Raw genomic sequence first — 17,072 nt, forward strand, 5'->3', positions numbered from 1 at the left:
CCCGCGGAAAGGAATAAACTCTGATCGTTGACGGTTTCAGAGATTCAACGAAATAGGGAATTTTACAAGAACGCAGACGTCAGACCGCCGTTCACGTATGCATCATTGATCCGGCAGGTGAGTGAACCTGTGCGCAAGGGCTCTGCCTCTCGGGCCGATTGAATAATTGAGCCGCGATGTATCGCCTCGACACGGGTTTGACCGCGCGATAGCGAATGGGAACACCGTTTACTCAGCCTACTGATTTCTGTTTCGCAGTCGATCATCGAGTCACCGGAGAAGCAGCTGACGCTGAACGAGATCTACAATTGGTTCCAGAACACGTTCTGCTACTTCCGGCGCAACGCGGCCACGTGGAAGGTATATCGTTTGCACTACAGTTGAAACAATTAAGCGTTACAGGCTCGCTGGAGTGAGTTCCCGGGAAAAGGAACGGAGAAAAATCGCGCGTCTGCGGACGCGTTTTACAGGGCGTCTTCAAAATCGCTCTCAATCTGAAAATTAAGGTTTCCTGAGTTATTTAAAATGACTCTTTCCTTTACTAATATTTTCTGCTAGGCATCGTCAATAATTTAGTAACGAAAAACACTGACTATTAAGAGGCGCGCTAAGCTGACGCATTTTTCGTTAATAAATCGTAAACTACGCCCAGGAGAAAATATTTCTAAAGGAAAAAGTTACTCAGAAAGACCTCAGGAACTTCTCTTTTCACGACTCAGAGTGTTTCCTGCGACACCCCGTATAGACACGGGTCGGCGTTCCTCTCGAGCGCTTCCGCGAATCGATAGACTTTCGCTCGGGATTCTTTCGAAAATTCGTCACCGGAGTTGTTCCAGGAATAATTTACGGGACGCGTGCGCGCGCGCGCGCCAGGGCAATATTAATTCGTGAACTTTCATGGGAGAATATAGATCATTGATCTCGCGAGCCCGCCCGGGAAACGAGTGTAGCCGCGCTCTCGCCAGGCAAAACGAAAAACGCGCGTCTACGCGACATCAGCCTCTGGGACACGGATAAATTCCATCCGCTGAATGGATGAACTCAGCGTGTGGCTCCGGGAGAGTTATGCAACGTTTTTGATTGCGAGCCACAAAGACGAAACGACTGGCCGCGTGCAATTTGCATTTACGAGGCAGATTAAGCTGAATGCGTTTAACTAGAAAGGATGAGCTTTCAAGAATCTCAGATAATCTTACGTATTAATTTGAATTAACAGGCTAAGTGACGCGCCGAGCAGACGAGCTGGTAACGATCATTGTGTTGCTTTCCCGGTTAAACGGGGGAGACTCGGTCCAACCGTGCGGATTATTACTAGTTACGCCGCATTACGATTCGTTCGTGGACTGGGGCCGTGTCGTGTCCGTATCTCTCTGCTCACGTGTTCGACGGCGAACGTCACGCGCCCGTGATACCTTGTTTCCTAGACGGGCAAGGTCGCCGTGTTTCTCGCGTCTCGTTTTTTAACGAGGCAGAGCTTGGAACGAACGACCGGCCTACCTTCTAGGGTTTCTAGGGCCTCTAGTCGCAACCGAGTAGATCCGCTGGTCGCTCAAGGACTGCCAACTGCAGCGTCTCGATTCGAACAGAGGAAACCGCCTTGAGCGATCAATCGACTCGCAGCAAGCGCCTCGCGACTCGGCTCGCTGCGATACGTTGACTTTAGCATCTCATGGTGTTTTCTGAGTCAGCCGGTCGACCCTCTATTCGCCCCGAGTGCGCCTTCGAACTCCGCGCCTCTTCGCGATCGAGTCCACACAACGATCGCGACGCACGATCGAGTCGTAATGCGATCCCACGGGGTCCGTTTTGTTGGCAAGAATGGTTGCGCGCGCGTGTGTTCTGCGTGTGTGCGAGTGTGGGTGGAAGTAATCGACGTTTGCCATGACGCTTCGCCTCGCATGGTTATGTGTATCTGAAAATTTTCGAAAGCAAAGCACAGGTCAACGGCGGATCCAGTCGTCGCGTGCAGGAGGACAAGCCGCGGGGACACGTCGCCGGGCTGGACGCGGTCGCCAACGTTCCGGTCCACGTCGGCGGAGGACGCCGGCGGCGTCTCAGACAAATTTTCTCCTGATTTCTTTGTTTCTACTGTTTATTTTTCTTTATTTTTTTTTTTTTTTCGTTACTTCTTCTTCTTTTGGAATTTTGTACGGCCCTGCGGCATGTATGATTGTTGTCGTTGCCCCTAGACTTAGATGACTAGCTGTGCATTAACGATTAAGGAATGCCACATATATACCGTGTATCTTTCGATTAATCGTTTTGGTTCGTTATGTCCTCTTACGGCCTTGTCATTGCGCGACCATCGCCGGGTTTAATCCTTTTTGCTGCTCTCACAAGACGTATACTAATTCTTATTCTCCATCAGTTGATATCGGTTCTTTCAGCTTTCTTGCTCCTTTCGACCGACTCGTTCAGTTGCTCTATCGAGACTGTCCGCGGACTGCCGCCGCGTGGCTCCACGCGAGATGCTCCAATCGATTAACAGCGCTCGATCGCGCCCGGTAAATCGAACCATTTTATTCTGTAAAATAACCGAGATTCAGCGATCGAAATGCTTCCGCGCGCGCGACGATTGGAGGAGTTTAAGAAACGCGAGGACTCGCGTCGGTGACAGTCCGGGGACACATCCCTCCCCTAAAAACACACGAAACAGCTTGTCAGAAAAAGAGAAGGGAAAGAAAAGAAAAATCGGTCGAGTCGCACCCGGTCCCCGGGTGGACCCCGTTCCACAGCCCCTCCCCCGCAAAACTCAAAGTCACACGTCTCCCGCCACACACCCCCCTCTGCCCATCACCTCGGCGAGGAGAACGGATCTCCGTCCAGCCTGATAAAGAAAAGAAAAGTCCCCCCCCTCCCTCCGTCAGTTCGCTGCGTGTCGGTCGCATCGCCATCGTCATCGTCATCACACATCGCCCACGATAACCCGTCGTGCGTCCGATGCTCGAGGATGAGATCAAGCCGCCTGAATAATACACGCCGATTCTAACCGATCGGCCACACCCCGATCGACAGCCGGCCACGCGCGATTGAGTTCGCTTCCGTTCGTTTTTTGCGTTGCTTATTTAGTCTGTGTATTATTTTGTATAGAACGCAGTGCGACACAACCTGTCTCTCCACAAATGTTTCATGCGAGTCGAAAACGTGAAAGGCGCCGTATGGACGGTGGACGAAGTGGAGTTTTACAAGAGACGTCCTCAACGCGCTTGCAGCACGACCGGGTACGTTGCCCCCCGCCCCCGTCCCACCGACAACAACAAAAAAGAACAAAAAAAAAAAAAGAAAGAAATATGAACGAAAGATAGAAAAACAGATTTTACAGCCGCGAATTTTTTTTTTTCCACTCTATTTTATCACTCCATCTTTTCTCTCTCTCTCTACATAAATATATTATTATATATTATAGATATTTACGATGATTATACCTATTCTCTATCTCTATTCTTTTATTCTCTCTTCGATATCACGTAATATTGTATATTCTCCTGCCCCCCGACACCCCCACGATACCACCGGATTTATAATATATATATATACTTCTATATATATATATAAATATATACACCCTCACGAAATTTTCGGTCGCATCCCACCGTCCCCACCCCCTCTATTCTCCCCCCCCCCCAAAAAACGATCCACCGCCAAACGAGATCCCCGTTTTTTAATATCTCTATATATTTCTTCTCTTTCTATCTATGTCTTTTTATATATATATATTTATAGATATTTATATGTGTATTTATACATACTTCACCTATTCGCTTTTACTCTCTTGTTACATTTACGCTAACTACCCCCCTTAGTCGTCTCGTCGCGTACATGTACACATCTATTATCGACGGATTTTTGCAGGACTCTTTTCAAGCACCTGTCCCGTATGTATACATGTACGCCGGCGACATATACTAGTCCTTTTACATATGTTTACCACAATTTTTATATATATATATTATATATGTGTATATATTCGTATTTATATATATATATACATTTTATAGTGTTTTTAATATCTCTCTTTTTACATACTTTTACATATATATTTATCTAGCTTTTTTCTATATTCACGTATTTACTATTCATAGCTACTTTTGTCTTTATTGTACATGTACTCTCTTTCTCTCTATGTCTATCTGTCTATCTCTCTTTATTCAATAAGGTTTAAGCGTGTGTGCGGCGCAATCGCGCTCGCGTGTGCAAGCCTCCTATTGTATGTATTATAACGCACCTACACGCACGCTTTCTGCATACTTTTTCTCTCCATGGATTTACGCGTGCCCCCGATTAGAACCCCGCCTATTAATCTTGATTTCTCGTTTACCACCTGTGTAATATACCTGTACGTGCCTCTATCTTTCTCTCTCTATCTCTTGCTCTTTCTTGCTCTCTCTCTCTCTATCTCTCTATCTCTCTCTCTATCTAGTACCTATTTCTGCGTGTAGATAACGGCGCGTGTGCGTGCACGCCGTTCCTTTTCCTAACACCCCGCATCGGTAACCTGTGCTCGTCGAAAAGCTTGCCTATATTTTGTCTGTGACTCGCTAACACACTCTGCCCCCCGAGTTACAATTCGGTAAAAAAATCATTGACAGTCGTCGTCGTCGACGAACATCCCGAGCAGAAAGCTTTGCGACCTTTTATTTGACAGCCAACATTGCCTGACCATTTAATCGAAGCTTGCATGAAACAATTTACCAAACGAATCCCGTAAGCAGAACACACTTTGCAGTCTTTTAGCTGAGCAGAATAGATGAAATAGAAAATAGTGAAAATGTTTTTAAAAAAGCTAGAATTCCGGGGTTTTTTAAACTCAATTTTATTGAAGCGTTTAATGCAAGAAATAGAATTCTATCGCGTATTTAAAGTGAAAAAGAATTACACTGTTCTCGGCTCGTACATTTCGTGTTCGACGTAGAAACTTTTGATTTAGCATAAAGAGTACCCTATTTATCGGACAGTCAACAGTCTTTATCTATTTCATTGAACGCGTAACCGTTCTCGGAACGAACATCGATGTTTCAAATGAATACCAAGTCAAACACTTCGTAATCTTTGTACATTCGTATGGAACAGCACGCCGAACAAACATTGGCTTTTCGAAATGAGCCATTCGAAGCAAAAAGCATCGTAATCAGATATCGAGCATGGACTGTCCATTTAATCGATGCCTCGGCGTCGAACCGGGTACCCCGGGGGAGGAGCAAACACGCCGGGCCATTCGGGTCACCGCCGACCGGAGGAAACTCGGTATTCTTTTATTATTAGATAGCCGACCCAGTGTTTGCCTATTTAATTCGAGCTTGTAGCTTTATCTGCTGTTATCCCAATTTTTTTTTATTGTGACTTTTATCTAATCCCTGCTCGACAACCGACGCGGCATGATTCATCGGGGAAAATTGTGCTCGGGAGGCCCCGCCGCTTCACAATATTATATCTATTTGAAACCCCTCTCTCTCTCTCTCTCTCTCTCTCTCTCTTCCCCGCCCCCCTTTTTGTGCGTGTGAACACCTGGAACTCTGGCCAACCCCCAGCCTCTCGTGTGCGATGGTAGCCGTGTCTGTGGTTGCGTGGCTGTTGGACGCGTGTGTGTGGTATATCGATGATCACGATGCTGATCGTGGCGAGGAGAAGAAAAAGTTGAAGAAGGAGGATAAGGAAGGAGGATTTGAAGGTGGAGGAGGAGGCTGGAATGATTGCGAGATGGGAGCCCGGTTTCTGCTCGTGCGGAAGGGAAAAACGGGACCGTAGTTAAAAGTCGCGTGTGTGGTGTGTGTTTGCTTTTTAACAAGCATGTGGGCTTTGCAGCGACTAACCGATCGAGAATTCTCGGGCACGGGCCGCCGAATTGCCTCTTGGCCCGAGACCTTAGTCTCGAATATGCCCGGATGCCGGATGCGGGACGCGCCAGTGCTGAGGCGAGAACCGCGGATCATGCACTTCGGTCAGGTAGTGAACAAAAAGGAAGCAGCCGCCTACGTTTTTTACTTTTACCGTACTCTCTTTTCATATTTCTAGTTCTCTCTTTTTTACGTTTCGTCTTTGGATTATTTTTTGTCTCTGTCTCTCTCTATATATATATATCTATCTCTCTATCTATCTCTATTATACATACATACATATATATTTATCTGTCTCGCTGTCTCTCTCTCTCTCTCTCTCTCTCTCTCTCTCTCTCTCACTCTCTCTATTTATCCGCCCCTACTTCATGCGAGTCTGTGCTGTTCTTTGTTACGATACTCTGGGAATGCCGGGATTCGACATCGACGAGGGTTCGTCGTCGCTCGACGTCGAATTCTAGACGAACCAAACATCGAGACTTGAGAGAAAATTATATAGGTCTCGATTCGCGGGGGGAGGATGAGGGTAAAAGCAAGCATGTCCCGCCGCGGCGAACCACGCCGGTTGTCGGCCGGCCCCGGACGGACAGAAGACCGGTCCCTACGGTTCTTGCATGAGAGACGCACAGAGAGAGAGTGTACGTATGTCGGGGCTCTCTCGCTCGAGAGAAGAGAGAGCGCGCGCGCTGCGTGGCGCGGCGCGGCGCGCGGCAGCGGGAGCCCGCCGACGATACGAGAAAGAAAAGCGACGCGCGCCGATGTTCCGCGCGAGCAAAGCGAGAAATGACCGAGACGAGAGAACAACACCGTGTACGGTGGTGGGGCGACGACGATCTACAACGAAAAGCAGAACAAACAAAAAAAAAAAAACGAATTACAAACAAAAACAACCTTTTATCTTTTTTACTCTCTTTTTCTCTATTTCTTGGTGGTCTTGTCTGTGTATACAGAACGCGATCCGCACCAATCTATCATTGCACAAGTGTTTTGTGCGCTATGAGGACGACTTCGGGTCATTCTGGATGGTGGACGACGTCGAGTTCGTAAAGCGGCGGCATCTGTCCCGCGGCCGCCCCAGGAAATATGACCCAACCCCATCACCCACTCCACCCCACCTCTCCGCACAGTAAGCACTACCACTTTTTAGAATTCTGCTGGCTGGCTGGCGCGACGTTCTGACCTTTAACCGCGGAGATATCGTTTTCGTGCGCGGCGACCGGGACGGTTTTCACGCTTGGTCGTTGTCGGGAACGAGAAAGAAAAAGACTTTGTTTTCTTCTTTTCATTTTTATATATTTTTTTTTTCTTTTGAAAAAAGAATATACGAACCACTAAACGCCCTCTCGTGCCTGCTGCCTTTGTCGTTCAACGCGATCGAGACTCTTTCTCTCTGCCGTTCTTTGCCGTTTCCGTCCTCTGTTTCTCTGGTCTTCTCGGAAGAAAGACAAAGAGCTCTCTCTCTCGCTCTCTCTCTATCTCTCTCTTTTTCTCTTGCGCGCGCTCGGCTTCTCGGTCTGTGTACGAAATCGTTCGATGGAAATCGATCTCAAGTCACTTTTTTCCGGTGAGCACGATCGCCGTGTGCCGCGTTTCGTTCTCTGCCGCAGTCTGACTCGGAACCGCCGATTCCACTTGCTACCTGCCGTCCGCGACAGAGACTTCAACGCGGGGTAACATGACCACCAAGGCAGCAGGGAGCGGCTCTACGCAGTTTATCCAATCCACCCCCACCCACCAGGAAACGAATTCCGCATCATGCCTGCCTCGAAAACTGCCTTTAGAAAACCCGTCTCACCTTCAGAAACCGGAACTAGTAGAACCATCCGATCCTTCTCAATCGTCGCCAGGGGTGCGCGGACTCGCGTCGAACCGCGCGCACTGGATGCCGCGACTCTCGCTCGGCCCGCACGGGTCTTTTTAGGCCCAAGGAAACGTTCAAAGTCCAGGAAAAATAATTCGAACCTATAAATACAAAGTAACGAATCGCAGAGAAGCTGAGAGCATGCGAGAACAGCGTTGAAAAAAATCCGCTGGATTCGGCCATCAAAGTTCAAAGGGATGATCGTGAATAAGACAGTCGTCTGAGAAACCAAGCGAAGACGCTATGAGAATGATCTGTGGGTCTGAAAAGACCCACCCACTCAAGTAAGTTCTCCGCCGACGGCCGTGCGAGTGTTGACCGGTTTCATTCGGTTACGCGCGTGAGGAAAAGTAAGCACACGCGGTGGAGTCGAGCGGTAGCAAAGGTGGACGCGAACTCGTACGCGGCAAATTACGGGCTTGTTATAATAATCCGTGTGGGGTCGGTGAAATCTTGCGCACCTCTGCTCGTGACGTCCAAAACAGCCCCCTTAGTACATTCCCCGTAAACGTCACTAGAACCGTAGCCCGAGGCTCTAGCACACCCGAGAGAGCTTAAAATCCCGACCGATCCTGCAGGAACCCAGCCACAGGACGATTGGTCCGTGCTGCAGGATCTCTGATGTGTTTAGTGGTTGCTCGCATGGATAATCAAAGGTTTCCTTAATCTGTCATTTTATACTCGTCCCCCAAAATGAGAAAAAAAAAATGAAAACAGCATAAGAAAAAAAAAAGAAAAGAATAGTACATCCGAGAATGAAAAGTCTCGAAACATTAATAATAATCATAATAATAATAATAACAATAATAATTACGACAGTAATGACAATAATGACAATAATAATAATAATAATGATAATAATAATAATAATATAAGAAAATGAACCCGTAAGACTATCCTACCACTGAAAACACTGTGCTTCTAATTGTATGGTGCTTACGTAGTGGCGTTTGCAGTGTCTTGGGAGAATGTGGAAAAGTGTTTGCGTGAACAAACGTTTCGTTGCATCTTGTTTTCGACGGCCGACATTTTTGCTCTGAACACAGCGATGTGTTTCCGCCGCGCTTGGTTAATCCTCTTCCGCGCGCGATTTTTCCGTTGCCGGTTTTTTCCTCTTTGTTTCCACCTTTTTGCGCCTGGCCGCGCGCGGGGAACACCTTTTTTTCCGATGCTTTTTTCCGACGGTGTTGGCTCGGTGAAAACGAAGCGTTTGTCCGACGAGTTCTCAGTTTGTGTCGTGTACCGTTTTCGGTTTTGGTTTCGCCGTTTGAGCAACAGGCTGTAGAATAGAGGCTGCCGCCGATCGACGACAGCGTTCCCCGAAGGGAAGGCGGATGATGCTTTTGCGTTTTTTAGTTTGGACGCCGACGGATAACGGGCGCTCGCCGTTTCTGTTTCGCCTGTTCTTTCTTTTTTTATTATTTTGTCTGTCTGTCTTTATCTCTGTCTATCTCTCTCTCTCTCACTCTGTTTCTATCACACTCTCTTTCTCGCTCTCTTTCTTTCTTTATTTTTTTGAGTTACCATTTTAGTACGCTTTTTTCGACGTGAGAATGGTTTTTTCCGTGTGACTGGTGACCATGTGTGTCAGGGCTACTCGCGCATGTGTAAATTGTGTACATTAAGCGTCACAACCGCAATCTCGGATGATACGGAATTCTTCATTCATCGCCTCTACCGACCACCCTTCTTCTAACTCAGGTACCTCACGGTTTACGTACTAACTTTTGCAACCTCCGGTAAAATTTTCTGTACTATTTTTAACATCGTCTTTTTATATCAACGTTTTCTAACATTTTTTCTATATATATATATCTGTCTATTTTTACTCTCTACCTATCTCTCATCTACCTCTCTCTCTCTCTCTCTCTCTCTATCTATCTATCTATCTATCTATCTCTCTTTCTCTATCTTACACTTTCTCTGTCTCTCTGTCTCTATCTACATCTTTCTCTACATCTGTCTTTTCTCTCTTTTCACTCGATATCTTTACACGCAGCGCTCCAAGTCACTTGATAAACGGCTCCGGGCAGAATTTTTTTCTCTCTTCTTCCATTTTTTCAATTCGCATGCCAAGTCTGTCTCTTGCAAAAAATCGAAGTCTGAAGTTCGGAAACGATGCCGCGCGCGTCCCGACAGAGATTGTCCAAGGGTCGATTGTTTGCAAGAGAACCGAAGTGCTCTCTTCAATGGAAGGCGGGGAGTCCCCCCTCCTTTCGTCCATTGAAAAGGGCAGGGTAACTCGGTCGGCGTTCGGATACCGAAACGATCGGAGGATCGGTTTTCGGAAGAAAGCGTACGGAGGAGGTAAGCACCAGGTAAGCCTCGGTGCCGTTTATAAGCCCACGACGTCGTTTCCGCGACGACAGACCGAAGCGCAAACTTCGATCTGCGTCCGCGACCATGATCCACGGAAACGGGAGCGCTAAATTTTTCAACAATTTTGTCTACACACTCTTTTTTTTGTTTCTTACCTAATCTCGCTCAATCACAGCCCAAGTGCCGATCGTTGGACGAGGCGAATGATCATGGTAAATGGGTAAGAGTCTTTCGAGAACTCTTTTCTTTACGATCTCTTTTTTATATCTCTTTTTATATCTCTCTCTCATATTTATATATATATATTTATATATCATATTCGTGTATACATCTCTTCATATTATATTCCTCTATCTATCTATATCTATCTCTTTCCATTTCGCTATTTCTCTCTCTTCTCTCTTCTCTATTTCTCTGTCTCTTTCTATCTTTATATACCTTTACATATTAAAACTCAGTCACACGTGCACACATTGTACACACGAAGCTCTTATCTTTACCCGCCCTCTTCCTCGCCCGAACAAAAAAAAAACCACCCAACCCCTCACGAAACCCCCAACCGAATATTACTCTCGAGAATTTACTCCCCCCCCCGCCCCCCCCGCCCCCCCCCCCAACCCCAACCCCCCCGTATACATCGACACAGTACTAAAATAAAAAATAAAGCTTGTCTCTCTCTCTATATATATTTATATATCACACGCGTTTCTATATTTCAGAAATTCACAATTCACAGCCGAACTGCCGACGATCACTAATCGAATTTTCTCTGTCGATCATGTAGGGGTGTCCCGTCGAAGAGTCCGACCTTAACGCACAGCCCGACCATGTACGGTGACGCTTTGAACGCCAATCTCCAGGTAACTGTTTATAATTAACACCTGCGAACCGTCGACAGACTGCTCTCTCGTGCTAACAAGCCGGTTATGGGAAAGTTTTGTGTCGCCTCTTTAATTTCCGTGCCATGTTACTTACTACTTGAAGATCTAAAAATTTGCATATTCTTGAACAATTAGACGTCGAAATTGTGACAGAACTGCGATTCTTGCGATCTTTGATCGTCTATCTTAACAGCGCAGTTTTTAAACCTTTGCACTCGAATGGTGACTCTGAGGCGCCACTAAAATTATTCTATTACGTTCCAAAATAATTTTTAGAACAATAAGGTTTAGATTTGAAAAATTGTTGAGTAGCGAAACGGTTGCTACGAGTTGCAAAAATCAATTTCGTACGCATAAAAGTGCACTTTATTGCATGGAATAGAAATACTATTAGTCAGGAATATTGTTTCACGTTTACAGTTAAAATGGCTTCGAGGGCAAAGGGTTCAATTTTCTTTGTAAGTTTCGATAAATAAGTTAAGAAACTACAATCTGTAATTTTTATTTATCGTTTCTAGTAAAAATTAATAGAGTGTGTTTTAGTCATTGTTCAGTGAACTAGTGTTAAAAGTAATTGAAGCTGTCCAGTTCAGTTTAAAAAATGTTATTACGCATTTAAGTGTAGTTTCTTAACTCAATTGTATAATTGAACGTACGATACTGTACACGCCCGCAGTCTGTTGATTACCATTAATGTATCTTCCGTAGCCTCAATGATAGGTGATCGAACGACTGTACTGACTAACCATCTAATGCAATTTGAGTATTTCCAGGCGGCACTCGGGGACTCTAACATGGGTTTTCTAAACAACACGATGTGCACGTCGACGACGACGAGCCCGGACAAGGAGCACGTGTTAACCCACAACGACTTAATGTGAGTGGAATCGCCTACACCTAATCTGCAACCCATTTTCTTCAATTGTTAATACCACAAATTGTTCTTCTCTGTGTACTTTCCCGTTTACGCCTTCGGGACGACCAAACGCTGCGGAAGCTTCGTTAACATTCAGTAACACTTTAGCTGTCAGGAAGCTTGCCATACCGTTGACTACCAAGTGCTATACTCGAGCTAGCTCGATCATGCGAAATCCTCGCATAATATTAAAAACGTTCACAATACTCCCGTCACTCGAAGCTCGATAAAACGGTCAGAAAAAATCGTAGATCAAGTTTTAAGGTGTCATTGGAAAGGGGAGACTTTAATCTAGAAGCCTATAGTAGTCCGATTCGCTAGAAAAAATTTTTAACGTTTCTGTAAACGTTTAAAGTTGCATCAGTTTCATTTTCAATTTTTACCACTTTGGGAGAAATTGTGTCTTCAATTTCGCACCTGCCGAATCATGCAAAAATTTTTTAGAGAAAAACGATTGTTAGGTGATGAAAGTAGAAGCTTCAAGCTTTAAACTAAGCCGAGATTCATTGTCATAGGATTTTTATTTACGAAATGGCAGTAGTTCTTTTACTTAATGCCAACCAGAAGGGCTATGCCAGTAATTACATTAAATTATTAAATCAATAATGAATAGATTATGGATTTCATGCTTTTATCTCTTAGATAAAGTAGAATACGAATCAGGAGTCCCATGAAAAGACTTTAAGAACACTGACTAACGCTACTAAAATTATTGAAATATTATTGACATAAGCCAACCATCCACTTTATTCTAAAGTCTCGAAATCGAAGCAGAAGCTTTATATTTTGCCTACATAGATGTAATCTAATGATAAATCATTTAGCTATATGAAATTTTGGAGATCGCCAACGCGACAATAAAAGCGTCGAAAAGGGCCAAGGTACAGGGCAAAGTGATAACATTCGTAGTCGTACCAAAAGATTGCTTGCAATCCCACCGCCCCGATTAAACTATCCCGTGTAAATGCAATGCACGGTGGCTGACGTTCCGTTGCGCCGTAGGTCACCGTTGGATGAACCAGCCGTGCACATAAAGCAGGAAGGCCAGAGCCCGGAGGGTGGGAAGCTGACGAGATTAATAAAACGTGAGCTGGTCGACGCGCCGGTGGAGCCGGAGGGCGAGGACGACCAGGTGGACGAGAGGGAGTACCCGGAGAGCCACGGGCACGACTCGGGCCAGGACGAGGACATGGCGGAGGACCTGTCGATGGCGCCGGACATCATGACTCCCGAGGATCAGATGGAGGCGTAGTATCGTTCCTCGTGCAGCGAATAGGTTCGAGCTGTCGCTTTGAAGCCGGCGTGCGAGCGAGGGACGCGGAGAGGCTCGCGGCCTCCTCGCGAGCGGATCCGCGGTGCCGACGAAGAACTAGCCAGGGAGAACGGGCGGAAGCATTTCTTGGTAGAGGAAGAAGCCTAATCGAAGAAGACGATGGAACGCCCCCAAACCCCCTAGGACCATCCTCCACTCTCCTCCTTCGTAACAGACCCGCTACTCATCATATCCGACGCCGTGATTTTTCGAAACGGTTTCGACTTCTCGAAACGGTGTCACGCAGAAAGGTAAAACGTATAGAGGACAACGACGACGAATACGCAGGCGAAGAAGAAGAAGAAGAAGACGACGAAGACGAAAACGAAGAAGAAGAAGAAAACGAACGCGGAACACGGTGCGCGCAACGTAGCCTGTGCGCGAGATCGGTCGCGACGATACGTCGACGAGAGTCGAACCCCTCGCGATCCTTCGATCCATATCCTTACTCAAGCAATTGCGAACAACGATGTATTTTCTGTTCTCTCCTTCCGTTTCATTTCGGAACCGCGGTTATATCTATATACATATACATACAAATATATACATATAAATATGTATCTCTCTCACACTCTCTCTCTCTCTCTTTCTCTCTATCTCTCTCTCTCTCCCTCTCTCTTTCTCTCTTTCGTGTACATTGCATTAACGAGTAAATGAAGAAGGGAAACGAATTATATCCGCAGTCGATAAATCCTTGGCAGACAAGGAGAGCAAAGAGAGGAGACCCCGTCGTCGTGAGACTCGTTTCTTAACTTCCGGCCGCATACGCAAGCGCGCGCGCGCGCGCGCATGAACGCGTGTCTCCGCGAGGTGCGCGCGATTAATTAGCTTCCGGGGTGTGTTTGATCGCCGTTATCGACGGACCTCTCGGTTCTACGATCGTTTCCTCCGCGCCTCCATCATTCTCCGCGACCGACGAAAAAGATACGCGGCCGAGTCTCGATCGTCGTAGGAATGGCCGCCGCTGCCGCTGTGGGGTTAAAAGCTAATTAAAGAAAAAAAAGAAAAAGAAAGATCGCGAGAGGCCGCGGCGCGTGGCCGGGCACTCGCGGGAACGACTGACACTCTTTAGTCTGTAATGTAATCGCGCCGGTATGTAACAATTAAGCAATTCGTGAGGATCAAAATCTCTCTCGTGTGTGTGTGTGTGATTCGCGAGCCGGACTCCGCGCCGAACGGCGGCCCATATCAGTGACGCGTTTCGAAACACAAGGGGCCCGGTCCGCTGCTCCTAGCGCTGTGTATAGTTTAGAGAACAATTAATTCGTAAGTAGTTGACGTGTGTCGCGCGAGGAACAATACGAGGGACGCGAGCGCGCGCGCGCGCGCGAGAGACGATATCGAGGAGGTTGCCTCGATATCGGATGGGAGAGACGATCGGGAGGTAGGAAACGAGACGACGCGAGAGGGAGCGGACGGAAGGCGAAGCGGATGGAACGCGAACACTTATAAATAAATTCAATTACTATGTATGCATATACATAAACATATATTAATACGTATACGTATCGGAATTATAAGAAATTAGATGTCGATGGCCCCTTCCGAAGAAACAAGACACACCCCCTCACCCACCCCATCCCCGGTCCCGCGCGTTAATCAAGCTCGGTACCGAATGATCGAAACGGGACACTCGACAGGTCCGATCGACGTCGGACAGAGAAGCGTCGCGTCCAAAAAAAAAATGGGGGCCGCAATCGTCGAACTTCTGGGCCCCTGGGAAACACGGAGTTCGAAAGCGAGGTCCGGTCGGAGGGCCAAAAAAGAACGCTTCTCGAATCGTAACGAGATCCGCTTCGTTGCCGATCTTATCGGATCGCCCGACGACGACGCCGCGCCGCGACGAGCGCACGGTTTCACGGACCGCGGCGACGGGAAGACTCGCTCCGCGACCGTGTGTGTGATATATTCCGTTCGACTCGTAGGAGTGACACGTTTGTTTGTAATATTTTTGTAAATTAATTAGTTCTCGAGGACGGTAGCGCGTGTAGATAGTTCGCGGCTCCTATATCGCGGGGGGCGTGCTTAATCGGCGAGGCTTCCGCCGCCGCGTTTCCCGTGCGCGCGTTCGCGCGATCCTCGGCGGACCCACGGAATTCGGAGAGGTGCCCTGCTAATTGGGGAACAGCCGAGTTGCTCTTGGATTTCGAGGACCGTATCCGTTCTTCTTCGCGTAGCATTTCGTCGCCGATGATGATTTCTCACATTTTCTCTGCTTTCTGAGCCGCGCGCGATTCGAAATCCAAGAACAACCACCAACCACCCGTTTCGTTTTGTTATCACCGTCGTCTCGTACCTGTGTTAGTTATTCTGTCCATTCCGGTTGTAAAATAGTTAGACGTTTAAGTTTCGCGCGCAGAATTTCTATAGCTTGGAACCATCGTCATTCGTCGTATCCCCTCCCCCACCTCCCTTCATTTTCGAATCATCGGACCCCTCGCTTTCCTCGATTAGTATTATATTCTGTACGTCGTCGCGGCGGTCAGGCTGTAAAACGAGAACAACGCGGCGAAACGGAGAGAGGTCGCAGGGAGTAAAGAGAATCGCGAGCGTGCGCGGTCGGTGCAAGACCTGGGCTCGCTTTCACGTAAATGCTACATATTACATAATCTAAGTCTATATGTATTGTGTATAATGGATTAAGGACTTGATATACCATAGAGAAAAAAAAAAAAGAAGAAGAAGACTCTCCTGTAAATAGTTGAACTCGTCGAGGCATTAGGGATTTGCGAACGTTGCGTACATTTTTCTGCGGATGAATGAGTTTTACCGATAGCGTGGTATATATATATATATATATATTATATAAAAGTCTATATAAATATATATACATACACGCGATGATCAGGAACACGGACGACACGTACACCGCACAGGAGGAACAACGCGGACTCGCGTATTCGCGTTTCCCGGCTGCATTTAATTTTTACTTTTGAAGAAAAAAGAAACACACACGAAATCTCGAATTTGCCGAGGAACGAGGGGGCGGGCCGACGACCGTCGATTCTCGGACGCCGGGCAGCTCGATCAGGCCGAGAAGACGCGCTTTCCTCGTTTTGGTTTTCACTGAAAAACGGAAACGACCGTCGCGGGGTCGCGGACGACGATCGGCGCGATCGCATAGGCGCGGCGAGAACCCAACAAAACAGCGAATCGATCGATTCCGCTCCGAGTGATCGGACGCGAAGTATCGAACACGGAAACATTATTAGCACGAGGCGACCGTAACGAGCGTTTTTTCGTTTTCACGAACTTTTTGTATAGTAGGCCGCTGTTACCTTGCGAATATTCTATATTGTACATGTTTAAACGTTCCCTGTTATGTTTGTTGTATATTTCGGATAGATCTTTGTAAAGAGATGTTTAAATTTTTTTTCGTGCGAGAGAGCGCGCGGTCGAAGGCGGACGGGAAACGAGGGCACTCGGCGGTGATGTCCGCGTCGCTGGTTTTCACTTCTCGGCCGGATAATACTTCGCGCGGACGATAATTCGCGGTGCGAAACGGTTTTTCTTCTTTTTCTTTTTTAATTCATCCATCTCTCTCGAGTCGACGATCAATTCATTTCGTGGCGGAATTCGTTAATTTGAGGGCGAGGGGGAGGGGGCGAGAGCGCGCGCAACGCGGCACACCCGCGGTCATATCAGATTATTGTTCTAGGGGTTGTTATCGGACCGAAACGCGGCGCTTTAGACGTTTCTAAACAGATTCTTTGATTTTTCTCCTCGTGGCGAGAACAGCTTCGTCGCGGGACGGAGGTGGACTGCCGATCGCGGGGATCTATTTTTTCAGACACGGTTACACACAACGGGGACGCGTTTCTCTCGGACCGGTATCTTTGGCATCGCGCTTCGTCGCTTCGATTCGCGTGAAAGAATCCTTCAGTATTATCCTGTGCCGTACGAGAAGAAATAACGGGAGCGGGGTGGGCGCGCGTGGCGATAGAAAAAA

At 47.2% G+C, this 17,072-nt stretch overlaps 1 protein-coding gene across 10 annotated transcripts in view; it reads left to right on the plus strand.

The window, feature by feature from the left end:
• The window catches only part of Foxp (forkhead box transcription factor P), a 294,667-nt gene extending 277,803 nt beyond the window's left edge, over window positions 1-16,864 (plus strand). For 8 of the 10 annotated variants that reach the window (XM_078196985.1, XM_078196989.1, XM_078196992.1 and 5 more), the window contains 6 exons: window positions 41-117; window positions 259-360; window positions 3,091-3,221; window positions 10,799-10,874; window positions 11,660-11,772; window positions 12,814-16,864. In XM_078196985.1, coding sequence (XP_078053111.1) covers window positions 41-117; window positions 259-360; window positions 3,091-3,221; window positions 10,799-10,874; window positions 11,660-11,772; window positions 12,814-13,063 — 749 coding nt within the window. In that variant the 3' untranslated portion in view covers window positions 13,064-16,864. The remainder of the gene's footprint in view (window positions 1-40; window positions 118-258; window positions 361-3,090; window positions 3,222-10,798; window positions 10,875-11,659; window positions 11,773-12,813) is intronic. The other 2 variants (XM_078196986.1, XM_078196990.1) reach the window with 1 other exon arrangement.
• Window positions 16,865-17,072: the final 208 nt, after the last annotated feature.

The sequence above is a fragment of the Augochlora pura genome, chromosome 3 (assembly GCF_028453695.1).
Source record: "Augochlora pura isolate Apur16 chromosome 3, APUR_v2.2.1, whole genome shotgun sequence".
Lineage (NCBI taxonomy): Eukaryota > Metazoa > Arthropoda > Insecta > Hymenoptera > Halictidae > Augochlora > Augochlora pura.